This window comes from Danio rerio, chromosome 21, assembly GCF_052040795.2.
Source record: "Danio rerio strain M-AB ecotype USA chromosome 21, GRCz13ab, whole genome shotgun sequence".
Taxonomy (NCBI): domain Eukaryota; kingdom Metazoa; phylum Chordata; class Actinopteri; order Cypriniformes; family Danionidae; genus Danio; species Danio rerio.
In genome coordinates, this window is record NC_141041.1 from 19,665,001 (window position 1) to 19,686,697 (window position 21,697).

The window sequence follows — 21,697 nt, forward strand, 5'->3', positions numbered from 1 at the left end:
AGGAGGAGTTGTATTCTGAAATGCAGCATGAAGAAGGCAGGCGGCGAAACTCCCACAATGCTCTCAAGGTATTGCAGAAAATTCAACACATCACAAAATATTCCCAAAACATCTAGGTTTGCATCACTGTAAATTGTTTTCTTTTCTTCCCCATTCAAGACTGGAGGCAGCACTCTATCTTCGGGTCAGCTGGATCGGGATTCATACCGGAAGGCACCTCACCGAGGTCCTCAACCCCAACGCCGACCCCTCACGGTCCCATCTATTGGTAAGTGCTCTTCTAGTTAAAGACAAGAATCTGAGACTTGAGTTCAGGGACTGTCTGTCCTCCACATTAACTCTGTTTAAACTGTTAAATGTCCATAAGCTTGTCAGTGTGTGCCAGACCACCACTGTGTGTTCCAGTCATAATCATATCCTGTTGCTTTCAGCCATTGTAACCCTCTCTGATTCTTTATGTCTGTCATAAGGGCTGCGTCCGAAAGCTAAGAATTGCTGCCTGCGCAGGTTAGAAGGCAACAGGGGACATCCGATTCCAGTGATCATGTCATAGTCTGTATTCTGAGAATTTATTTTTTCTGATTTATTTTTCAAGGGGGCATAGATCAACGTTTTTGCTAGTTTTTGAATAACTGAGGATCACAATTTTTAAAGCTTTATGAAACCCCCCTCTTTCTGTTCAAGTCTACCTCAGAATGTTTTTAAAAAATGCTCCGAGATGGGTGAGGAGCGCTGAAAGCAAAGGGAAGAGTGGGCGTGGCCGGCACAGCAGGTGATAAAGAGGGGAGCAAACAACTGTTGTTAGTTGGCTCACAAAATGAGACACAAACCGTGAGGAGACATGATTTTATAGTTTACAAAGTAAAAAAAAAAAAAAACAGTAAGTAATTTAATGTCCTGTTAGATTTGTTAGTTGTCATTTCATATAAACATATCCACAATTTGTTATATCATTATAAAGATAATCATGTTTATATAAACATTAAATGAGGAGGACTTCTCTCCTCCTAAATCCCCGGGTCAGAATCAGACACAGTGGATAGCAGTGCAGCAGGTCTCCTGCCCTATCTATTTCAACTGCCAGTAATCCGGACCATTTTAAACATAGGCGAATACAGCAGCACGGATATAGGCGATGTGTCTGAATAATGACAAACTTAACTAATAAAAGACAAAGTCTGCCATTCCCTAATTCTCGTACAGCTCTCTCGACAAAAATGCTTGCTGCAAACCATCTCATGCTCTCATGCATAATTAAGAAGCAGGGTCTTCTCATAGAATAAGAAAACTCCGCTATGAACAATAATGAGAAATCAAGCGTCACCACTCCACCAGGAGATGCACGCTAGGTCTACGATTTTGATCCCGCCCCAAAAATAATTTTAAACCCGGAAGATGAAATTAGCTGACAAAAGCTCAAAATTATCCAGTTTTCCCCATAATTAAAGCTGACAGATGCTAACGTTGTCTAAACTGATGCTCAACACACATAAATCTGTACTTTCTTTTAAAAGTATTCCAGGGTGTCTTGAACCTTTAAACTAAAAAACTAAATAAAATTATTGAAAAAAAGTAGCAAAACATCATTTGTAGCATTCTGTTTTGTTTTAAATATTAAAAAAATATTATCTCATATCAAATGAATAAATAAACAACTCACTCTTATTAATTTATTGCTAAATATTGGCCTATTGGCATAACAATGTAATTACTACAATCTCATTTGAAGCATAACGTTGCTTTCATACTCTGATTTTTAACACTACTATGAATTGTCAAAGCTTTAATAAGCATATGCAAATCATGATCATTTAGAATTGAGATTGCATGGGTGTTTGAAGTGAGATTGTGATCTTTTAACAATTAATTGTGTAGCTGTACTTTGTATTTGATTCCATGACAGTTGAGCTAACAACTTAAAACGAAGTCAAAACGTTGCAGTTGTTGGTCAGTTTGACCAGCTGTTTGTGTTTGTTGTGGATAGTTAAACCATGATGCTTCCTCACAACTATCTGATTGATCAGGCAACAAGTCTGCCTAGCTTTCGGATGCAGCCAAGGTTTCCCAAAGAGATGCCAGAGTAGTTGGGTGTCTTCAGCCTGGACAGGGTGACAGGGTGGTATAACGACACTCTGATTGGTGTTTCCCTTAGAGATAACCACTGAGAGTAACAGTGAAGGGAACCTCTCTCCCGTCAAGGAGGATGTTTACTATGGCAGTGTAGCGCGGCACAGGACATGGTCCTCCCGGAGGCACGGGGGACGCAGGCCTCCCTATGGTATGTGTTAGAGCGAGGTCCAAGGAGAAAGAATATGGCCAACCGCATGAAACTGCACCGAGATGGACGCTTGTGTTGGAAGCGGGGCTGTAAGAGCCAATAGCAACATGTTTGCACAGAGAATGCTCCTCCCCTTTGCACTGCCCCACCAATGGATGCCTGCCAAACCCCTCCTCTTTTCAACCCGACCACAATCATTCTTTTACTTTGGCCATGCATGACTGAATGGTGAAAGTTAAAGGGCGGCATCTTACACTGAATGATTATGTACCTACTGTAGGTAGCAGTTGACCAGTAAGAGAACACAAATGGTTTCTTGGCATCAACTGCAAAGGCAACTGTCTGGAATGCACTTTGGGCATGTTGGAGTCACAGTCGAGCATAGCTCCAAAAAAAAAAAAAAATGCGACAGGGACAAAAGGAAACAGGTGTAGTTTTATCCAGGGCTAATGCGCCCCATCTGATGGGTCTTCCTCAGATCCAGATCTCTGCATGGTTACAGTAGCTCAGACTGCGTGCTCTCTCTCTCTCTCTCTCTCTCTCTCACTCTCTCTCTGTTTGTGTGTGTGGCTGTCAGGAGCTTCATGTTTGGCTTGCTGCTCATCTGTAATTGGCTGCCATATGGGTGTTTCACTCCCAATCACCACACACCCACACACTCAGGCAAACACACACAGTGACACACATCACAGCCATCATATTACTGTAAGAAATGTCTGTTTTCTTCAACCCACCCATAACATGTTTGGCAAATAAATGTATTGTGCAAATATGGAGAGGAATTTCACTCCATTGGACTGAATTGCATGTTTGTTATTATATACGGAGAACATTGGATGTGTGCTGTTTGTTTTTGCTTTAAAATATCATTTGGATGTTTGTATGCCCACATTTCAAAAGTCTTGTATAAGCTTGTACTTTAAAATTAAAAGTGTCTTTTATGGTTTTCAATTGCAGGTCAACTGGACAGCATTTTGGTAGATGACTACTTATAAATAATATTAAATAATAATCAAATAATGTAACAAACAAAATTATAAACTAGATGTTTGAGGTCAGTATGTGTTTTTAAAGACATTAATCAAACGTCACAGTATTTTTTGCCATGCTCTTGTCAAGCTTTATATTCATCAAATCCTGGTTTCTATAAAAAATATTAACCACATATTTTCAACATTGATGCTATAGACCATTTTGAGGGATGTAAACAAAAACAATGATCTTGACTTATTTCCTGTTACATTTTTAATTTCCATAACTTCTAAGAATCCAAAAAGAGCCACATACCGATAAATAATGTTATGATAGCTGTTTTAACACAAAGTTGTTATTGATTTGCCTCTTGTTACAGCAGTGTTTCCTCTAGGATTTTTTTCCAGCTGTGGCGGGAGTTCTTTTACACAAATCTACCAACTACCTATGTCGTTATTTTAATGACAAATGGAAAAATGTGGTGAGCACAGTATTACAAGTCGGGGATCGCATTTATGTAACGTTAATACGAGCATGCCAATCTCTTTGCTTGCGCGCCGATTTCTTCTGCTCGTGCACAAAACTTCTTGCACGCTCTCAAATATGCTGCTCAAGCACAGATCTTCTAGTGCACTCTCAAATAAACACTGCTGAAGTGCGATTTATTGCATTTTTGTAGAGAGTATGTCTCCAACATTTATAAGATTTGCTAGAAATATTTCTGAATGTCTCCAGTCGACCTACAGAGTGGCATTGATGCATCCTAAAGTAAATTGAAACGGCAATAAACTCCAGCAAGATATCGTTAAATGTATGCAGAATCACAGGAAACCGTGTTTATCTTAACTAAAAGCTACAACATGTTTAATGGCCTCTCGAATTGCACACCTGTCATTGTTAAACAAATAGCGCACAGCCCTACTACAGTAACAGAAAAATTCACTCTGTTATAATTCACTTTCCTTTTAATGCGTTTTGGTGCGATTATAACCCGCTATTAAAAACAACAACAATGACTGAATGTTTTGAATTTATAAGAAGCTGTAATGTAGCTGTGGTGGGATGAATTTTGGAAGAATTTGGAAGAATGAATGTGGTGGAAAACTTGTACAGTTATGAAATTCACCGGCATGGACCATGCCACACCTTGAGCCAGACTTTATTGTAGGGATGAAGAGGATGGTAAGAGAACAGTGAGATAAAGAGGAAGGGAAGTAGAGTAAAAACAGTGAACAGGAAGGTAGGTTGATCAGGCGTCCTACGATGATGTCCAGAGACTCAAAGTGGGGGTACAGTCTTTGTAATATTTTAGTAGGGTGATTGGACCGCCTAGTACATAAACCTAGTAAAGTGAGGTTTATAGAATTGTGAATGGGAAGCAAGGAAATAGAGGGAGGGAGGGAGGGTGGGTTCAAAAGAACAAGAAGAACAGTGCTAGAGGGCTGGTCTGCCTTAAATAAGTTTAGAGAGTAAGTGATTGGTTAAGGAGACAAAGTGAGGCGTGGTTCTGCTGCTAAACCATTGTTAACATGTTAACTCCATGAGTTTGATAGCAAGCAGGAAAGTGCATGGGCCAATGACATCATCACATTGAAATGGTCTATACATCTGCCTTGAGCATTAAAGCATAATTCACTGATCTCTGAATGATCATATGAAATCAAAAATAAAATATATAGAAAATGAATAATTTTGTAATAATATTTCACAGTGTTATGTTTTACTCTTTTTATTAAATAAATTCAGCGTTAGTTATCATAAAACACTTTAACATTAATTTCTAAACAAATTTATTTAAACTGGACCATTTAATTGAAATGTATAAATACAAATATTACTGGAAAATAAGTAAACAGTTTTTCTCAATTAATATAAGCAGTACTAATAATTGTAATTGTAAAATGTATAACACCGTAGGACATGGCTATCCATCTATTCATATAGGGTAACATCATGCCTATTATATCTGCCTTTGAATTATTTTTTACCAATCTTTCTCACTGTAGATGGATACCGTGACCGAAGCCGGCGCTCTCCCCCATATTACGATGAGTCCGAGCAGGAGGATTTCCGAATCTTTGTGGCGCTGTTTGACTATGACCCTCTCTCTATGTCCCCGAACCCTGACGCCGCTGACGAGGAGCTCCCTTTTAAAGAGGGACAGATAATCAAGGTCAGTTTAACTCAGCTGGAGTAAAGAATCTGTTGTTAAATGGCCCACCCGTTGTTTGAGCATCCCTCTGTCTCTAAGGTATATGGCGATAAGGATAATGATGGCTTTTATCGTGGGGAGATCCGGGGCAGGTCTGGACTTATCCCCTGTAACATGGTGTCGGAAATCCGTGCTGAGGATGATGAAACCATGGAGCAGCTCATGAAACAGGGATTTCTCCCACTCAACACTCCTGTAGACAGAATAGGTGAGAGTTTTTCTTGCCACTGATCTGTGCTTACTGTAATGATACAAAAATATAACCACTTCTGACTTATCATGGCTTCAATATAGTTTTTGAGTCATGGATCGCATTTTCAGATCAGACAAATATAACAAGCTTTCTAACCAAAATAAAACAGATTATCTGTTTAATATTTAAAACTGTTAAAATAGTCATTAATTAATTGCTATATTAATAACCACAATATGGTTATTTTTTTATTCTTTATGCCATATGCACTTTATTGTCACATGCATGTATTGTGACAAGTTTATTGCATAAAGACCTAATGTACAGAATAGTACAAACCTTTCAGTCTGCAACCCCCAAAATAACGATGCCGGTGACTTACAACCACAACCCGCAATATCCTCTGAGGCGGTTAAAAATATATAAAGCTTGCACACAACAGCTCACTCAATAGGCCCAAGTCTATTTTTTGTTTAAACGTGAGAGTTGTAAAGGTGTGAGAAAGTTTAACCTGGTGCCATAAAACCATTATGCAGCATCTGATGAGGGCTTTTTATCTGTATGTTGTTTTTTGTAATGTAACTACCCACATAGCAAAATTTCTTTGGCCCAGCTGACCCACACAATCAGATTTTGCTTGGCTCACATGCCGCAGTGAATTACGGTACAGGACTGGACCAAGTCTGGCTTCCATATAAGGGCCAAACAAGGACTATATCTGGGCCTAGTCTCAGCTAGGTTAATAACCCATAACTCGACCTGAACTGGGCCAGCTATGGCCCATGTTTGGCCATTGTCTGGAAGCCATATTTGGTTAATTTCACGACTGCAATGAAATTGATAAACCCATGAAGCATTGAGCTTCAATTTGTAAAATAATAATTTGGTTAAAATAAATGTAATGTAGGTTTAATTCAGTTTATTTGCAACATACAGGGAACAATAGATTAATAAATCTTGTTGTTTCCTGGATTAAAATAAAGGCATTAGAAGATACAAACAAGAAGATGGAAATGACTTTGTGCATCAAAATATTTCTTTACTCAAAAAAATAATTTAAAGGCATTTTAAAAATGGGTCACAACAGGCCAAAAATACGTGGCCCACAAATTAATTTTTACCTTCTGGGCCAAATACTACATTTGACATCTGGCCATGTTTCGCGTGATGTCTTTAAGATGGTGTCACCTCTGTCAATCCTTGGCCTTGTTTGGCCCACATGCTGTATGCCAGTGCCGGACAAATGCCTGTTGTGCCAGCTTCATGCCAAATCTGGGCCAGAATTTTTTGCTACCTGGGTATTACCTTCTATTTTTCTTCTGTAGGTTATTGATAAAATATGGCCATTTTAATAGTTTAATAAAATTTATTAGATTTTTGAAAATCACCAAGCGACCCTCCCTTATTGTCCGAGGGGGTCACGACCCCCACTTTGGCAACCACTGGCATAGGAGATGCCATATTCTGTAAATGCCATAGTGCGTATTTAATTTGAAAAAGTGATTTCTTAATGCCATCTAAATAAAGTATGTTCCATACAGTATAAATTATGTAACGTGTGCGTAATTTGGAGATACATTTCACATGTCATTACCTCATGACCCACCAGCATTTTGTTGCATTACTTCACTGTGATTAACAAATCCTCTTTCCTGTGGCCTTGTGGGATAGTAAAGTATCCATTGATGCATAATTTCTTGCAGAATTACATATTATTTTCAGTATTTTTCGTCTCGTATCTTAAGTTATAGTTGGTAAATATGCTATTTCGAATGCAGCCCGTGTATTGAATTCATCCTCCCTCAGAGAAAAAACGATTCTCTATCCAACAGAACAAAATAGGAGAGGTCGCCATCCAGTGGCCACAAGAAGAATGGTTGCCCTGTATGATTACGACCCCAGAGAGAGCTCCCCAAATGTAGATGTTGAGGTAGTGCAAATGTGTATTTCTGAACTCTCAGGTTTTTTTATCTGCTCATTTTCCACGTGTTTACTGTTTCTGATGTACTGACTGTTTCTATGGCAGGCTGAACTGACATTCTGTGCTGGAGATATCGTTGCTGTTTTTGGAGATATAGATGAGGATGGCTTTTATTATGTAAGTATAGATGCTGGCACAGTTGCTACATTTTTTTCAGAGTTTGTGAAACCATTTCCTCCCCTTTTTTTTTTCCGTCTATCAGGGTGAGCTTAATGGACATCGGGGCTTGGTTCCATCCAACTTTCTTGAAGAAGTGCCTGATGACGTGGAGGTCTATCTGACGGACACTCCCTCTCACCATGGTCAGGACGAGTCCAATCCGGCACCGGCAGCACGTCCAGAGGCCAAACGGGTACACCATCGCCGTTCTCAGCGCTAGGCCCTGTGTCCATTCATCCTCCGTTTGAGTTTCGGTCCACTCGCCGTCTCTGTGTTTTCTTGTGCTTGTTTGTTTTTTCGTTATGTGACCGTGGTGGTGGTTTCCAGTCCAACCTTTCTTGCTCTAGGAAAGGGAGAAGCAAAGCCCACTGCAAACAGAGCCTTTTTTTTTGAGAGCATAGAGAGACAGGTATGAAAGTGACTCTATTAAGAGAGCGAATGTTCGCCAGAGGACCGTGGAAAAGGCCAAATTCTGTTCCTGCACCGGACTATGAATAAAGCATAAAGCATCTTTGCACTGAACCACAAAACCCTACTTAAGTGAAGCTGTTTGCATTAGTCAAAGTGCTTTGTGAAATCCATAGGGTCCATGGCTCGTGATTTGTGACCCTGACTGATTTGGAAACTCACTTAATTGACGCATGCCTGTTTTTTCCAGAACAGACCTGTAGCTTTTATATAAAGGTAAACTACATTACCCCAGATGTTGTACTTCTTTGAGGAGGCTTTGTTTCTTTTTTTTATATTGCACATTGTCAAAAACAAACAACTCTATTTTTCAGATCATATGAACTAACAGAACATATAAATATTACTCATCTCATCTCTTCCAGAGAGACTAAAATGATAGCATTCATGATGTAATTACAATTGAAATAAATGAACAAGTGAAACAAATGCTAGTGGACATACAGTACAGTATATGTTCGTTTGTGTTTATGTGCTGTTGTTGTTTTTTTTCTCTCCTCATAATCGATGTTTTTTTTTTTTTTTTTAATGATGTCGCTGCATTCGATTTTCCTTTTTTTCCCACCGGCTTTGCCAAAAAAAGACAAAAAGCTGAGGATTGTTGTTCCTTTCCCACCCTAGCAGACTTTTGTCTTTGCTAGGTAAGTTGAACAACTGGCGATACCAGCAATCAGTCTCATGCAAGGGATTTTTATACAGATTTTTACACATAAATGGTACATAATAGGATTTATATGTAGCATAAATTCAGTATGAATGATGTATTGTCATCTAAAGATTATTAAAGTTAAATATTTGTAAACATGCTTAATGTTCCAGTGCATTAGACTTGTATGGTATCTGCAGTTGGTTTGTGTGCTGTTCAGTCCTTGTGCTGTAAGGTCTGTGTATTTTGATGTTGTATAACAATACAAATTAATTAATGGACATTTATACATTTCCTATTTTGATTAGCAGGCCAATGAATCAGTTAATTCAGTTCAGTTCAGCCATATCATCTGCCTTTTCTCAATAGAATTCCAGTCTGTGAGCAGTATTATAATTCAGTCAGTCTAGTCTGAGGCAATTTAAAAGTTAAAAGGAGGCAGATGATAAGGCCAAAGATAGGCTTGCTGTGTAATATCCCCCACTTTTCCCTTCCCCATGGATGTTTCATTAGGTGCCTGTGGAAAGTACAGTGCCAGCTCCGGCCCTAGGAAGACCCGCCTCACCCACTGTGCGTCCGTTGCTTCCTGTTGGCCCAGTCAGGCCGCTGAGCCCCGCCAGGGGTCCACGAGACCTGGCGTCTAAAAAGAAAAAAGGACTGCTCTCTAAGGGGAAGAAACTGCTCAAAAAGTTCTCAAAGTAAAAGTATGAGTTTGATTTCAAATTCATATGGCTAAAACAGCATACAAATTTCTCTCAAAAGGGAAATCGCAAGTCCCTGATGCTTCAGAAAAGTCTTTTCCTCACAAAAAAAAAAAATCTAAACGGCTTTCTCATTAACATGCCACGTACACATTATAAAATAGACCTAAAATCCAGATGAAAAGGAATGACATACAGTACATAAAGAGATCACTCATATCAGTGTTAATTGCCCGCCACAATGAAAGCATCTATTCATACTGTGATGTAAAGGCTGTTAATATTTAAGCAATTTCTTCCATTCTAATTTCCATATTTCAAATCAAAGTGCTGGATTTTTAACTAACCGTTTAATCTCACTGATTTTAAAGTTTGGTAAAGCGCTTGGTAATCACAACCACTTCAAAAGTACGGCCTGACATTGTCAGTCTAACAGAAGCAAATGCTGTCAAGCTCCAGACCACATCAAGTGCATTAGTCCGACACACTAAAAGGACCACAATCAAATAACATTTCCATTGAGAAGCATTTTTAGATAGATGGGCAAGGTGCAACAATACATTACTGACCAGGACAATGGATGAGCAAATCCTTTTAAACATTGCTGTGGCCTTCATCTTTACTCAGTACGTACAGTATAATTACCTCTCTTACGAAAATGAACCATGGCTTACTACAGAAACCATGGCATTAGAACTATGGTTATCAATCTGCCAAAAACCACGGCTTCTACACTTTACTACTGTATAAGAGCATAAACCATGGTTATTTTCGTAAGGGCTGTATCTGATGTCTTCATACATCAGTCTTTGCCAAGTACTCTCCCTTTTGCTTGCTCTGAGAACTCATTTTCCTGTATTATCACAAGAATGATTTTCAAGTTATAAAAATACATTGGAAAGTGTCTGTGTTTGCCTTTCAAATGCACAATCGGTATGTGTGTGCGTGTTTTGGTGAATGTGAGGGTGTTTATGTGTGCGAGCGTGTGTCCCCTTTGCATCCATGTTTGTGCAACCCCTTAAATCTGATAAGGGACATATGTTGTTCAAAACTTTTGTGATACTGTGACGTGCTGCTAATTACCAGTTGTTTCCTGTTCCTTTCTGAAGTCAATAAGGGTGGTTTGGTCTTGAAAAGAAAGATTTAAGCAAAGAGGGTGTCTTGGTGTCTCCTCAAATTCCACCGGTTTACCCAGAACACGTTTTTGATGATTTTTAAGTATTTTCCTGTGTAAAAATGAAAAAGATGGACATAATATATTTTTACAGCATTCGCTATTGAGTGCTTCCCCAGCTTACAATTTTTGTTTGTTAACACACAATGTTAACACACAATGTTAAAAGACATCAATATTAGGTTCGACAATGTTATTTTTATGTCCGAATAACAATGTCAAATAACATTGATATTTTGTTGTTTATTGGTTATGTTGGAAAGTGACCAAAATTCAACGTTGAGTCACATCTTAAACCAACGTTATATTGACGTTAAATACTGACATTTATTTGTCAGGTATGGCAACCAAAATCCATTTGATAGACGTCATAATGGTAGTGTCCACACAACGTCAAGCTGTAACATCATTAGACGTTGATATTTTGTTGATTTTAGGTTGTGTTGAGAAGTAACCAAAATCCAACATCCCACAGCGTTGGGGTACAACGTCAAGTTGACGTCCAGTGCCTGCCTGCTGGGTTAGATCAATGATGTTGATCATTCTGGGAATGTTAGTTTCTAGTTCACTGAACGTTCTCTTCCTTTTTAACGTAACATTAATATAATGTTCTTAGAACATTTAACACTTTCTTTCAGTTATCACAAAAAAAGACCCTGCATTACTCTGTGAACATAAGTTAAAAAGAATGCACATGGGTTATTACCCAATTGTTCTTATTTGGTACCCAAAAAATGGGAACCATATTGGAATATTAGGGGAGTTTTCTGTTTGTTCGGGCATTTTTTTAAATTTAGCATCAGCTTAAAAGAACATTGGGTCTTGAAAGCTGTTTTGTTTGCCATTCCAATTAATTGCAAGAACGTGTTCTGTGTGAAGGGACTGTATTCCTAAAATGAGAAGGATGTCATTATTTACTCATCCTCTGGTCATTTTAAAACTGTTTGTCTTTTTTTTTTTTTTTTTTGTGGTTTCAAGTTTTATCTTTCTTTTGCCCGTAAAAACCATACTGTAAATGGAAAAAAAAACATACGTATGTAATGCAATATGTTTAAGAAACAAAGTCATACAGGTTTGAAACACCCTTCGAATGTTATTACTTGATTGAATGGGCGTTATCAGTGGTTATCAGCTGATAGATATGGGCCAGCAGGGACCTTCTGTGCCCACTAGTAGGCTCAGAAGGCTGGTATCCTCCATCCACATGGTTGATCAGCTATAGATCACATACGGTTGTGGCTGGAAGTTAACAAAAACTATATATATTATTTGCTAAATTTCTTATTAATTGTATTCTATTATTGTCTACACGTATCCCAACCCTAAACTCAACCATCACAGTAATGTAAAAACAGATCTGGATCTGGAGTCTTCTCTATTAGTATAGCTGATTAACCATGTGGATGGATGATCACAATTTTGGGTAAACACTTTAACTAGTTTAATATCCTTTATGACAATTGACCACGGCTTTACTACAAATAGAAACTTTTCAACCATGGTAGAACCACAAACTATCCATAGTTACTTTAATAATGATATTTGTGGTAAAACTGTGGTAATAAAGTGATTTTTTTATCATAAAGGCCAAATGAGTCAGGCTGGTTATGAGAACGTCGTCTGAAGGACATGTTCTGTCTGGCTGCTGTTATCATTGGCTGTTTTTCCTGAGGTTTTTGCTTGCCGTAGTAGAAACAAACTCCTTGTGATAGTCTCTTTATTGAAAGTTGGACTTTACATACATATTATCAAAGGCAGAAAAACACCCTCAGGCAAAACTACCTATGATGACTCAGTGATCTGAAGCTATAATCTAGTAGTTTACATGAAACCTCTAGCATTGCCGCGTAACATCTTGCCTCTGCAACTGGAAAATGAAAGGTGTGATCTGCTTTGATCACACAATATTATGGCCAGTTGGGTGGGTTTAGATTGCACTCTTGAATGGTCTGATCCAGGGTAAATACTGTGTGTTTAAAAAAAAAGTTAATTTTTAAATCTTCAAAAGAAATTATATTAAAAGTATACTATTTAGGCATTTTCATTTAAAAATATGCCATTTATTTAGGGTGAATGAAGTTTAATTCTTGTAGAAGAAAACACAAGTTATAATATTAATAATAATAATAATAATAAAATGGTTGGGTATCCAAAAAGGAATGTATGAAATGTTGAGCTGTATGTATAGCTTGCAGCATCATTTTGCCAAAAGAAAAAGAAAATCTAAGAGATGACATATATTTTGATTTAACAGAAATCTCTCTACTATGATCATGAATCCCGAGTGTTGTTTGTGGCTGAATGTTGTAAGTGTTCATCTCTCGGTTGATCTTTTGTACTCCATTTGTAGATAATTTATAAATGTTTATACTTTATTTACAGATTTTCAGACTTTTTTAGTGCTTTAAGATTTACTATTCAACAGTGTAAGTGTTCTCCATGCTGTCTTCAAGAAAAGATGCTCTCAAGTCTGCAGTTTTGTGCTCGCTCTGTGAATTAAAGAGAAAAAAAGAACCTGTCGGTCTGTATTCACTGATATATGGACTATTGTGTGGCTGTGCATGTGTAGAATTGTGTAAAAAATACATTTTCTATGAAAATAAATGTGCTATTTTTCAACAAAGGACTTGGACTTTTCATAGCAAATCTCTCAACAGCAAACACTGCATGTATTACAGCAGCAGTCCAGTAGATGTCAGCAGTGACCTCAGTATATCAGTGCTACAGGCGTCATGGGTAAGGTGAGTGTGATGTGGCTGAAAGCTGCACTTTTCGTAAAATCTGTCAACACCTTCCATGAACTGCATTAATCACATTTAATGACGGTTTCAAGTGAACTGCTCATTATTTATACATATTGTGACTGGTGTGGTTTATAATGATCTACTTTAATCATCTAGCTTTTCAACACCTAATGTGAGATCCTCTTTGCATCAGGTTGGTGTTATACTTTAATGATTTGAAGAATTAATGATTAAACGCTTAGTTAACAGTTCAGTGAGTTGAACGAATTCACCCGATACGCCACAATGAAAAAACAAAACAAATAAAGAGAGAGATGGAGATAGAGATACTGCACCAAAATACTATTTTAAAGAGCCCCTGTTATGCACTATAAAAAGTTGTATTTTGGTTTTGGGGGTCTCCAACAACAGGTTGATAATCATGCAAGGTCAAATAACACTTTTGTTGTCGAATAATTTACATTTATTTTTACCTGATTATCCTAACGACTCCCATATGATTTGTTTTGTGATTCATTTGTTCTCGAACCCATACTTTTTGTGAGGCTTATCTGCGCTGATTGGTCCAATGATAACCCATTTTGTTGTGACTGGTCGACTGTTCAGCGCGATACAAAGAGAAACACCCAACCACGTTATGAAGTAGCCAGGGTTCAGAGCAATCTTAACCCTAATCCCAGGTAATAGCAACGACACACATTCAGTATTGATTCACACATGGGCAAAAGTTGAACAACAGGTATTCTGAAAATTGACCACGCTATGTATGTGTTGAACAACTGCTGGTGGTTGTTGTAATGACAAACAGCAGAGAATCGTGAGTTCAGGAACTCCTTGTGTCGCATTTTCAGAATGGTTTTGGATGTGATATGTGAATAGCCAGCCTGGTCTCACAAGGAAATGTAAGTATTTTACGTTTTGTCAGTTTAGAGGTTAGGTTAGTCTTACGAAAATGTCCGATTTTTAAAGAGGCGTGACACCTAACCCCAACCGTCATTAGGGGATGAGGAAATAGTACTGTAGATCGTACAAATTCATACAAATTAACCACTAAATTAGCCACTAAATCAAAAAGTTATGAATAGCAGTGAGATTTTGTTGGAATAGCCCATAAAAATTTTACCTGAGAGATATAGCACAAGCACTGATCTATGATAGATGATTATAAGTCGCATTGAGCAACTTATAATTCAGTTTTTGAGTAATGTTTTAGTTTTGGATTGGTTTCTTACATTAATATTTAGTAAATATACTGTAAGTTAAAATCTTGCCAGTGTTGCCGGTTGAAACCTAAATTGGTTTTAATGTCTTAAAGTGTATGGAAAGAGTCTTAAAAAAGGTCTTAAAATGTATTGAATATCACTCTGATTTCTTATATTCTCATAGGTTCTGTAGGAAGGAGAAAGAAACACTTATGTACAGGATCTGGAGGTAGAAGAAACTGGTATAAACCGTGTAACAGTTTCTGAGAAAGTCCCATACATTACTTGTAGCAGTCTTTGCTGATCCTTCCTTTATTAACAAATGGCTGGCGAATCCCGCATTGCAGCGTAGGTTATTGTAATAATCATCAGAAAAATGACAGGAACGAACACAGCACAAGGCATACAGTGGTATTGTTGTGAGTATTGACTTTAACTCTTTATTCCCCACAGCCGCATCTCTGGCCATCTCAGTGATAGTAATCTTCACGTCATGATCAATCCCATGATCTCTTGACCTCCACTAGTGTTTGAAGGGAATCGCACGTTCACATTTTACTGGGTCCAGCAATTTATATATAAGGCCATGACGCATATCAATGTCGATACAGGTAAAAGATCCAAACACAGAACGATTCATTCGTTCGACTCTTTCATTGTAGAATCAGTAGTTTTAAACACGGTGCACTTTCAGATCTAAACCTCAGCTGGATGTTTTCATTCACTTAGAGCTGCCCGACACACTGCATGGAAGGTCATTTACAAAAACCCATAATAGGAGCTCTTTAATTATTCTACTTCAGAATTTCACGTTATTTAATTTATTGTTTAATATTTAACTATTATTAGTAATTTCTGAGCAAATATTTTACAATAAAGAAATTGTTTTCTGGTCGTCACGGTGGTGCAGTAGGTAGCACGATCGCCTCACAGCAAGAAGGTCGCTGGTTCGAGCCCCAACTGGGTCAGTTGGCATTTCTGTGTGGAGTTTGCATGTTCCGCCCGTGTTCGTGTGGGTTTTCTCCAGGTCCCCGTTTTTCCCCACAGTCTCAAGATATGCGGTATAGGTGAATTGAATAAGCTAAATTGGTCATAGTGTATGTGTGTGAATGCAAGAGAATATGGGTGTTTCCCAGTGTTGGGCTGCAGCTGGAAAGGCATCCGCTGCGTAAAACAAATGCAGGATAAGTTGGTGGTTCATTCCGCTGTGTCGACCCCTGATTAATAAAGGCACTAAGCCGAAAAGAAAATGAATAGATAAATTAATTTGTTTACTAATAATAATCCCAACAAATACAAATAAATTTTTATTTAATTCTTATTCTGATTTAAATTCTTAAATCAAGATGGATTAAACTGAGCCACTTGAGTTAACAAGTCTTGATTTCAGAAAAAAAAATTGAAGTGAGTTTTTGGTTAAAATGAGTACAAATATCTGCAGCTGGGCCAAAAAAATACTTAACTTAATCTAAAGAGAAAACAAGATTAAGTTCCTTACCCCAATGACAGATGTGCTTGTTTTGAGCATAAAACAAGATTAAACATCTTGATTTAAGAACTAGGAAAACAAAATGAAAACACTTAGTAATAAAATCTCAGAGCAAGAGCTGCATAACAATTTTATAAAAAAAGTTATTACTTTTTGTTATAAAAAAAATTTCCACTTTGAGGTTTTGAGGTGAGGCAAAAAACAAAAAAAGGACATAATTCTGCAGTGCTTGAGCCCATTGCAGAGGTTTCAGCAGCCAAAATACAAGAGGATGAAGTGTGGGGCCAGCCCTGCCTAAAGAAAAAAAGTAGGAGAGCGAGAAATGATTATGCTCGTATATCACTGCGCTAGGCTTCTCTTGCTCTTGGCTCGGCTCTCCTTCCATTCAGGAGTGAGCTGTAATGATCCCGGGGGGCCCTGGGCCAATGGATGTTTAAAATTCTCTCCGGCTTTGACCTCTCGATCAACGCCTTCTTTTAACAAGGGCCCTGAGCGGGGACACGGGCTCCCATTCATCATCTTGCTGCTTTTCGTGAATATTTCAGAGGCTGTAAAGCAGCTCCTTTTCAGAGAGCACTGTCTTACCGACTCCCTGAATGACAGAGGAGTGTCCAATAGCAGCTAACTCATCACATGGGTCAGAGCTGGACACAACGGTGTAAATTTGCCATGGTCTTCATGAATATGTTTTGACTGAATCATTATGTGAGCCATGAGTATCCGTGCTGTGGGCTACTATTAATATTGAAGACTGAAGCAGTGCTTGTGGCTTTGTCTGCAGTTAATGTCCACTAGTTTCTTCTATCTTGTACTTTCCGCCCCCTTAGAAGGAAGACGTCTACCCTCATGCTGCCTAATATCCGAGCAAGACTGACCTTTTACGATAACTTTTGGTAAATTTACAGAAATCCAAACATGGCTGTGTAATTTAAGCAAGCCGAGCGCGCGACCCCTACATTTCCTGAGGGAAGGTGTAGAATGACATTGCAGGTTAGCAGTAACTTATCTCTCCATCCTGTAGGGAGCAGAGTGATATACATCCACGACACGCACTGCAGAGCGCATTCATTCATCACCTGCATAGAAATTCAGCTCACACTGAGCGAGAGCGTCTCTGCTCAACTTTATCCATAGATCAACGTCACAAAGCCTTTGACTGAGGCTCCCAAACTCTCCGTTGCTAGTTTTCCAGAGGGTTCCCACTGCTCCGATTGACGGACGCTCATGCCTTTGTTTGCTAAAAGTGATCCACTTGTTGTTTTATGACTTCAGGTCTGAATTTGCCCTCAGACTTGGGTGATTTTTAACAATTACGAGTTTGTTGGTGCAGCATTAGTTCAGAGGTCTTCAATCCTGTTTCTGAGCATCTCAGGCACAACCAGTTTCAGCACAGTTGCCTGGAAGTTTGTAGCAAAGCCTAAACATTAAATATATAGCTTCTTTATTGGCATTTATTGTTCCATGAAGAACCTTTAATATCATTGGATCTTTCCCTTTTGCCACAAAAAGCTTCTTTAAAGTGCAAAGAGAACCCAAAGTTCTTCAAAGTTGTGCATACTGTGAGAAAAATGTCTCTAAAGAACTGTTACCTGAATGGCTATTCATGGACCCAAAAACAGATCTTCTTCTATTACATTATTGCAAAATGCTTAGATTGGACTGTGGGTAAAAAGTAAAGGATGAATTTAGGGATTGAATTAGGGAAACTCAAGTAGTATAGGGTGACCACTATATTTCAGTTTTCAAACAGGACTGGGGCATAAATACTTAACAAATGTGTTCACAACCATGAAACGATGTTACTGAACTTCAATACATAAAGTAACAACATCCTTTCCATTAATTTTCTGGCCCTCAACAATAGAATAGTAACAAAGGTTTCCCTCACTGGCCACTTTATTAGGTACACCTGTCCAACTCGTTAACATAAATTTATAATCAGCCAATCACATGGCAGCAATTTAGGCCTGTAGACATGGTCAAGATGATCTGCTGCAGTTCAAACCGAGCATCAGAATGAGGAAGAACGTTAATTTAACTGACTTTAAATGTGTCATGGTTGGTGGTGCCAGACGGGCTGGTCAGAGTATTTCAAAAACTGTTAATCTACTGGGATTTTCACGCATAACCATCTCTAGGGTTCAAAGAGAATGGTCTGAAAAATAGAAAATATCCAGTGAATGGCAGTTCTGTTAATGCAAATGCCTGGTTGATACCAGAGGTCAGAGGAGAATGGCCAGACTGGTTTGAGCTGATAGAAAGGCAACAGTAACTCAAATAAGCACTCGTTACAACCAAGGTATGCAGAAGAGCATCTCTGAATGCACAACACCTCCGACCTTGTGGCAGATGAGCTTCAGCAGCAGAAGACCACACCGGGTGCCACTCCTGTCAGCTGAGAACAGGACACTGAGGTTACATTTTGCGCAGGCTCACCAAAATTGGACAATAAAAGATTGGAAAAATGTTTCCTGGTTCTGATGAGTCTTGATTTCTGCTGCGACATTCGGGTCAGACTTTGACATCAACAGAATGAAAGCATGGATCCATTCCGCCATGTATCAATGGTTCAGGCTGCTGCTGGTGATGTAATGGTGTGGGGGATATTTTCTTGGCACACTTTGGGCTCATTAATACCAACTGAGCATTGTGTCAACGCCACAGCCTACCTGATTATTGTTGCTGAACATGTCCATCCCTTTATGACCACAGTGTACACATCTTCTTATGGCTTTTTCCAGCAGGATACCACTCAATGTCATAAAGCTTAAATCATGTCAGACTGGTTTCTTGAACATGGCAATGAGTTCACTCTACTCAATGGCCTCCCAAATCACCAGATGTAGTAGAACATGAGATTTGCATCATGGATGTGCAGCTGACAAATCTGCAGCAACTGCATGATACTATTGTGTCAATATGGACCAAAATCTTTGAGGAATATTTCAGTACTTTGTTGAATCTATGCCACAAAGAATTAAAGCAGTTCTGAAGGCAAAAGGGGTCCAATCCAGTACTAGTAAGGTGTACCTAAAGTGGCCATTGTATATATATATATATATATATATATATATATATATATATATATATATATATATATATATATATATATATATATATATATATATATATATATATATATATGTATGTATATATATATGTATATATATATATATATATATATATATATATATATATATATATATATATATATATATATATATATATATATATATATATGTATATATATATATATATATATATATATATATATATATATATGTGTGTGTGTGTGTGTGTGTGTGTGTGTGTGTGTGTGTATATATATATATATATATATATATATATATATATATATATATATATATATATATATATATATATATATATATATATATATATAAATGTATAAATATATAAATGTTTAGCATTTACCACCCTTTAAATGACACTTTTCAACAGATTACAGTTAAATGAAAAAAAAAACATGCTGCCAATTTGGGCATTTGAATAAATTCAACTTTTCACATTGCAGCAAAACATCTTTCAGGAATGCTATTAATTCTGCAGGATGTTACAAGTTTAAAGGACATCAGTTCTTCTGCCACTTCTGTAGCAACCAGTGGCAACATACTCTGTCCTTTATAGGATTTTAATTCAGTCCTGCATGATTCCTGCAGGATCCCTCTACATAAAGCCAAAATCCCACAGGATTCCTGCAGAATTAATTTGTAGGGAAAGCTACAACCATTATTTTTTTTCTTTCCATTTATATGAAAAAGGAGGGAAATTATTGGCTTAATGACCAGCAAAAATTCGGGTCCCATGGCCAAACCAGTTGAGATATAGCTATATCTATTTAGTTTTAGGGTTGAAGATAAACTCATCAGGCCTCCAGCTCAGGTTTGGACACCACTATGTTAATCTCAGTTTCAGACAATGTCTGATCCCCTGATACATACGGCACAAAAAAAATAGAAAACACTTCAGGTCATTGAATTCTACAGGATTTCAAGAAGTCATTTTGCTTGTGTTCATTATAGTCAACCTGTAATCAAAACCAGTCCCCCTCATATGGAAGAAGAAGCTGTTGAGTTTACAGTTGTGACAATGAGCACTTCTGAGGATCAACACTGAATATTTGCAGTGTTCACACCATGTCATAATGACTGTCATTTCAAAATGACAACATCTGATTTTCATCTCACAGTTATTCACATCTTCAGAATTACTGTATGTATTTCTATGGGAATAGTATCAACGTCTAAACATAATGTCTCAATGAATCTGCAGAAGCATTTTTCAGAAAGAAGACAGAGACCTTGTGTAGGGTCAGTTATGACGTGATTTACTGTGTAATGACTTTTCAAAATGGCGGCCATTATTATACTCGCCCCAAAGTGCTCTTTGGGGTTGGATTTACTCCATTTGCAGCACAGCATATACATTTGCAATTGACTTTTTCTAAAGGAAGCAGAGCAACGGCTTTCCTAGACTCTGCCTATCAATCTGTCTTTAGGAATATCCTTTAATGCCAAAAGCTTTCATTTCTTACAGTACTGTGTATACCGGTGACATCTCAGATTTTGATTTATGTGAAGGGTGGTCTAATCATTTAGCAGCATGGAGTCCGTCATGGACTTTGGTGAGATTGAGATACATGTGGTCATTGTGGTATATTTCATTTTCTAAGTAGGTTTACTGTCATTCTGGGTTACTGTGGCAACATATCATCACATAACGCTCCTCATCAAGAAAAAAAAACACTGAAGTAAACTGTAGTTGTACTTTATTCACCTTGAAGAATTCTTCTTAGTGGAACAGGCTGTTAAAATAAGTCAAACACACTGATGCTAACCACCATTACATATTATCACTACTAAACTGTAGTTCACCTTTGAGTATTACAGTTCACGGCAGTGGTCTGGCTCACACTGCTAACATCTGGACATCAGAGCAGATGGGACTGATATGATAATGGTACGTAAACTGGGCCATGGGGGAAAATTCATTTTCAAAAGCATTTGCATTTGTTTCCAGCAAATAGAGGGATCTACTGGTTGCTGGTTTGATTAAATTCCAGATGAAATCCATGTCCGCATGTTAAACTTCACAATGCATGCATTATATCCATAAGTTTTGCCTTTGTGTAGGGCACTAACACTTACACCTAACCTCATCTGGCATGAGCAGCGGTATGATTTATTCTTTGCATTAACGGTTGGTGCCATGTGTGTCCTTGTAGAGGAATTTGTGGGACTTATCAGAGAGCAGGACATAAAATCGTGCTTCGTATTGGCGATTGACATCATCAAGCACAACAGAGCAGCAGAGCAGGTCACACCGTGTGTTGTTACTGACAGGAGATTGATGACGCTCCCTTTAGCGAGATCTTCTTTAGTCAGAAATCACAGAGAGTTTAGTAATTCACACTGACTCTGAATATAAAGTGAATTGCTAAAGTATATCTCTCTGGGA

At 38.0% G+C, this 21,697-nt stretch overlaps 1 protein-coding gene across 50 annotated transcripts in view; it reads left to right on the forward strand.

The window, feature by feature from the left end:
• rimbp2a (RIMS binding protein 2a) overlaps window positions 1–12,787 on the forward strand; it is an 82,663-nt gene extending 69,876 nt beyond the window's left edge. For 20 of the 50 annotated variants that reach the window (XM_087301007.1, XM_087301011.1, XM_087301009.1 and 17 more), the window contains 8 exons: window positions 1–68; window positions 160–268; window positions 5,257–5,423; window positions 5,502–5,670; window positions 7,488–7,585; window positions 7,682–7,753; window positions 7,839–7,988; window positions 9,423–12,787. The exon at window positions 1–68 is cut by the window's left edge and continues 79 nt beyond it. In XM_087301007.1, coding sequence (XP_087157133.1) covers window positions 1–68; window positions 160–268; window positions 5,257–5,423; window positions 5,502–5,670; window positions 7,488–7,585; window positions 7,682–7,753; window positions 7,839–7,988; window positions 9,423–9,611 — 1,022 coding nt within the window. In that variant the 3' untranslated portion in view covers window positions 9,612–12,787. Of the gene's footprint in view, window positions 69–159; window positions 269–2,152; window positions 2,279–5,256; window positions 5,424–5,501; window positions 5,671–7,487; window positions 7,586–7,681; window positions 7,754–7,838; window positions 8,693–9,422 lie in introns of those variants that run through there. The other 30 variants (XM_087301005.1, XM_087301008.1, XM_087301006.1 and 27 more) reach the window with 3 other exon arrangements.
• Window positions 12,788–21,697: the final 8,910 nt, after the last annotated feature.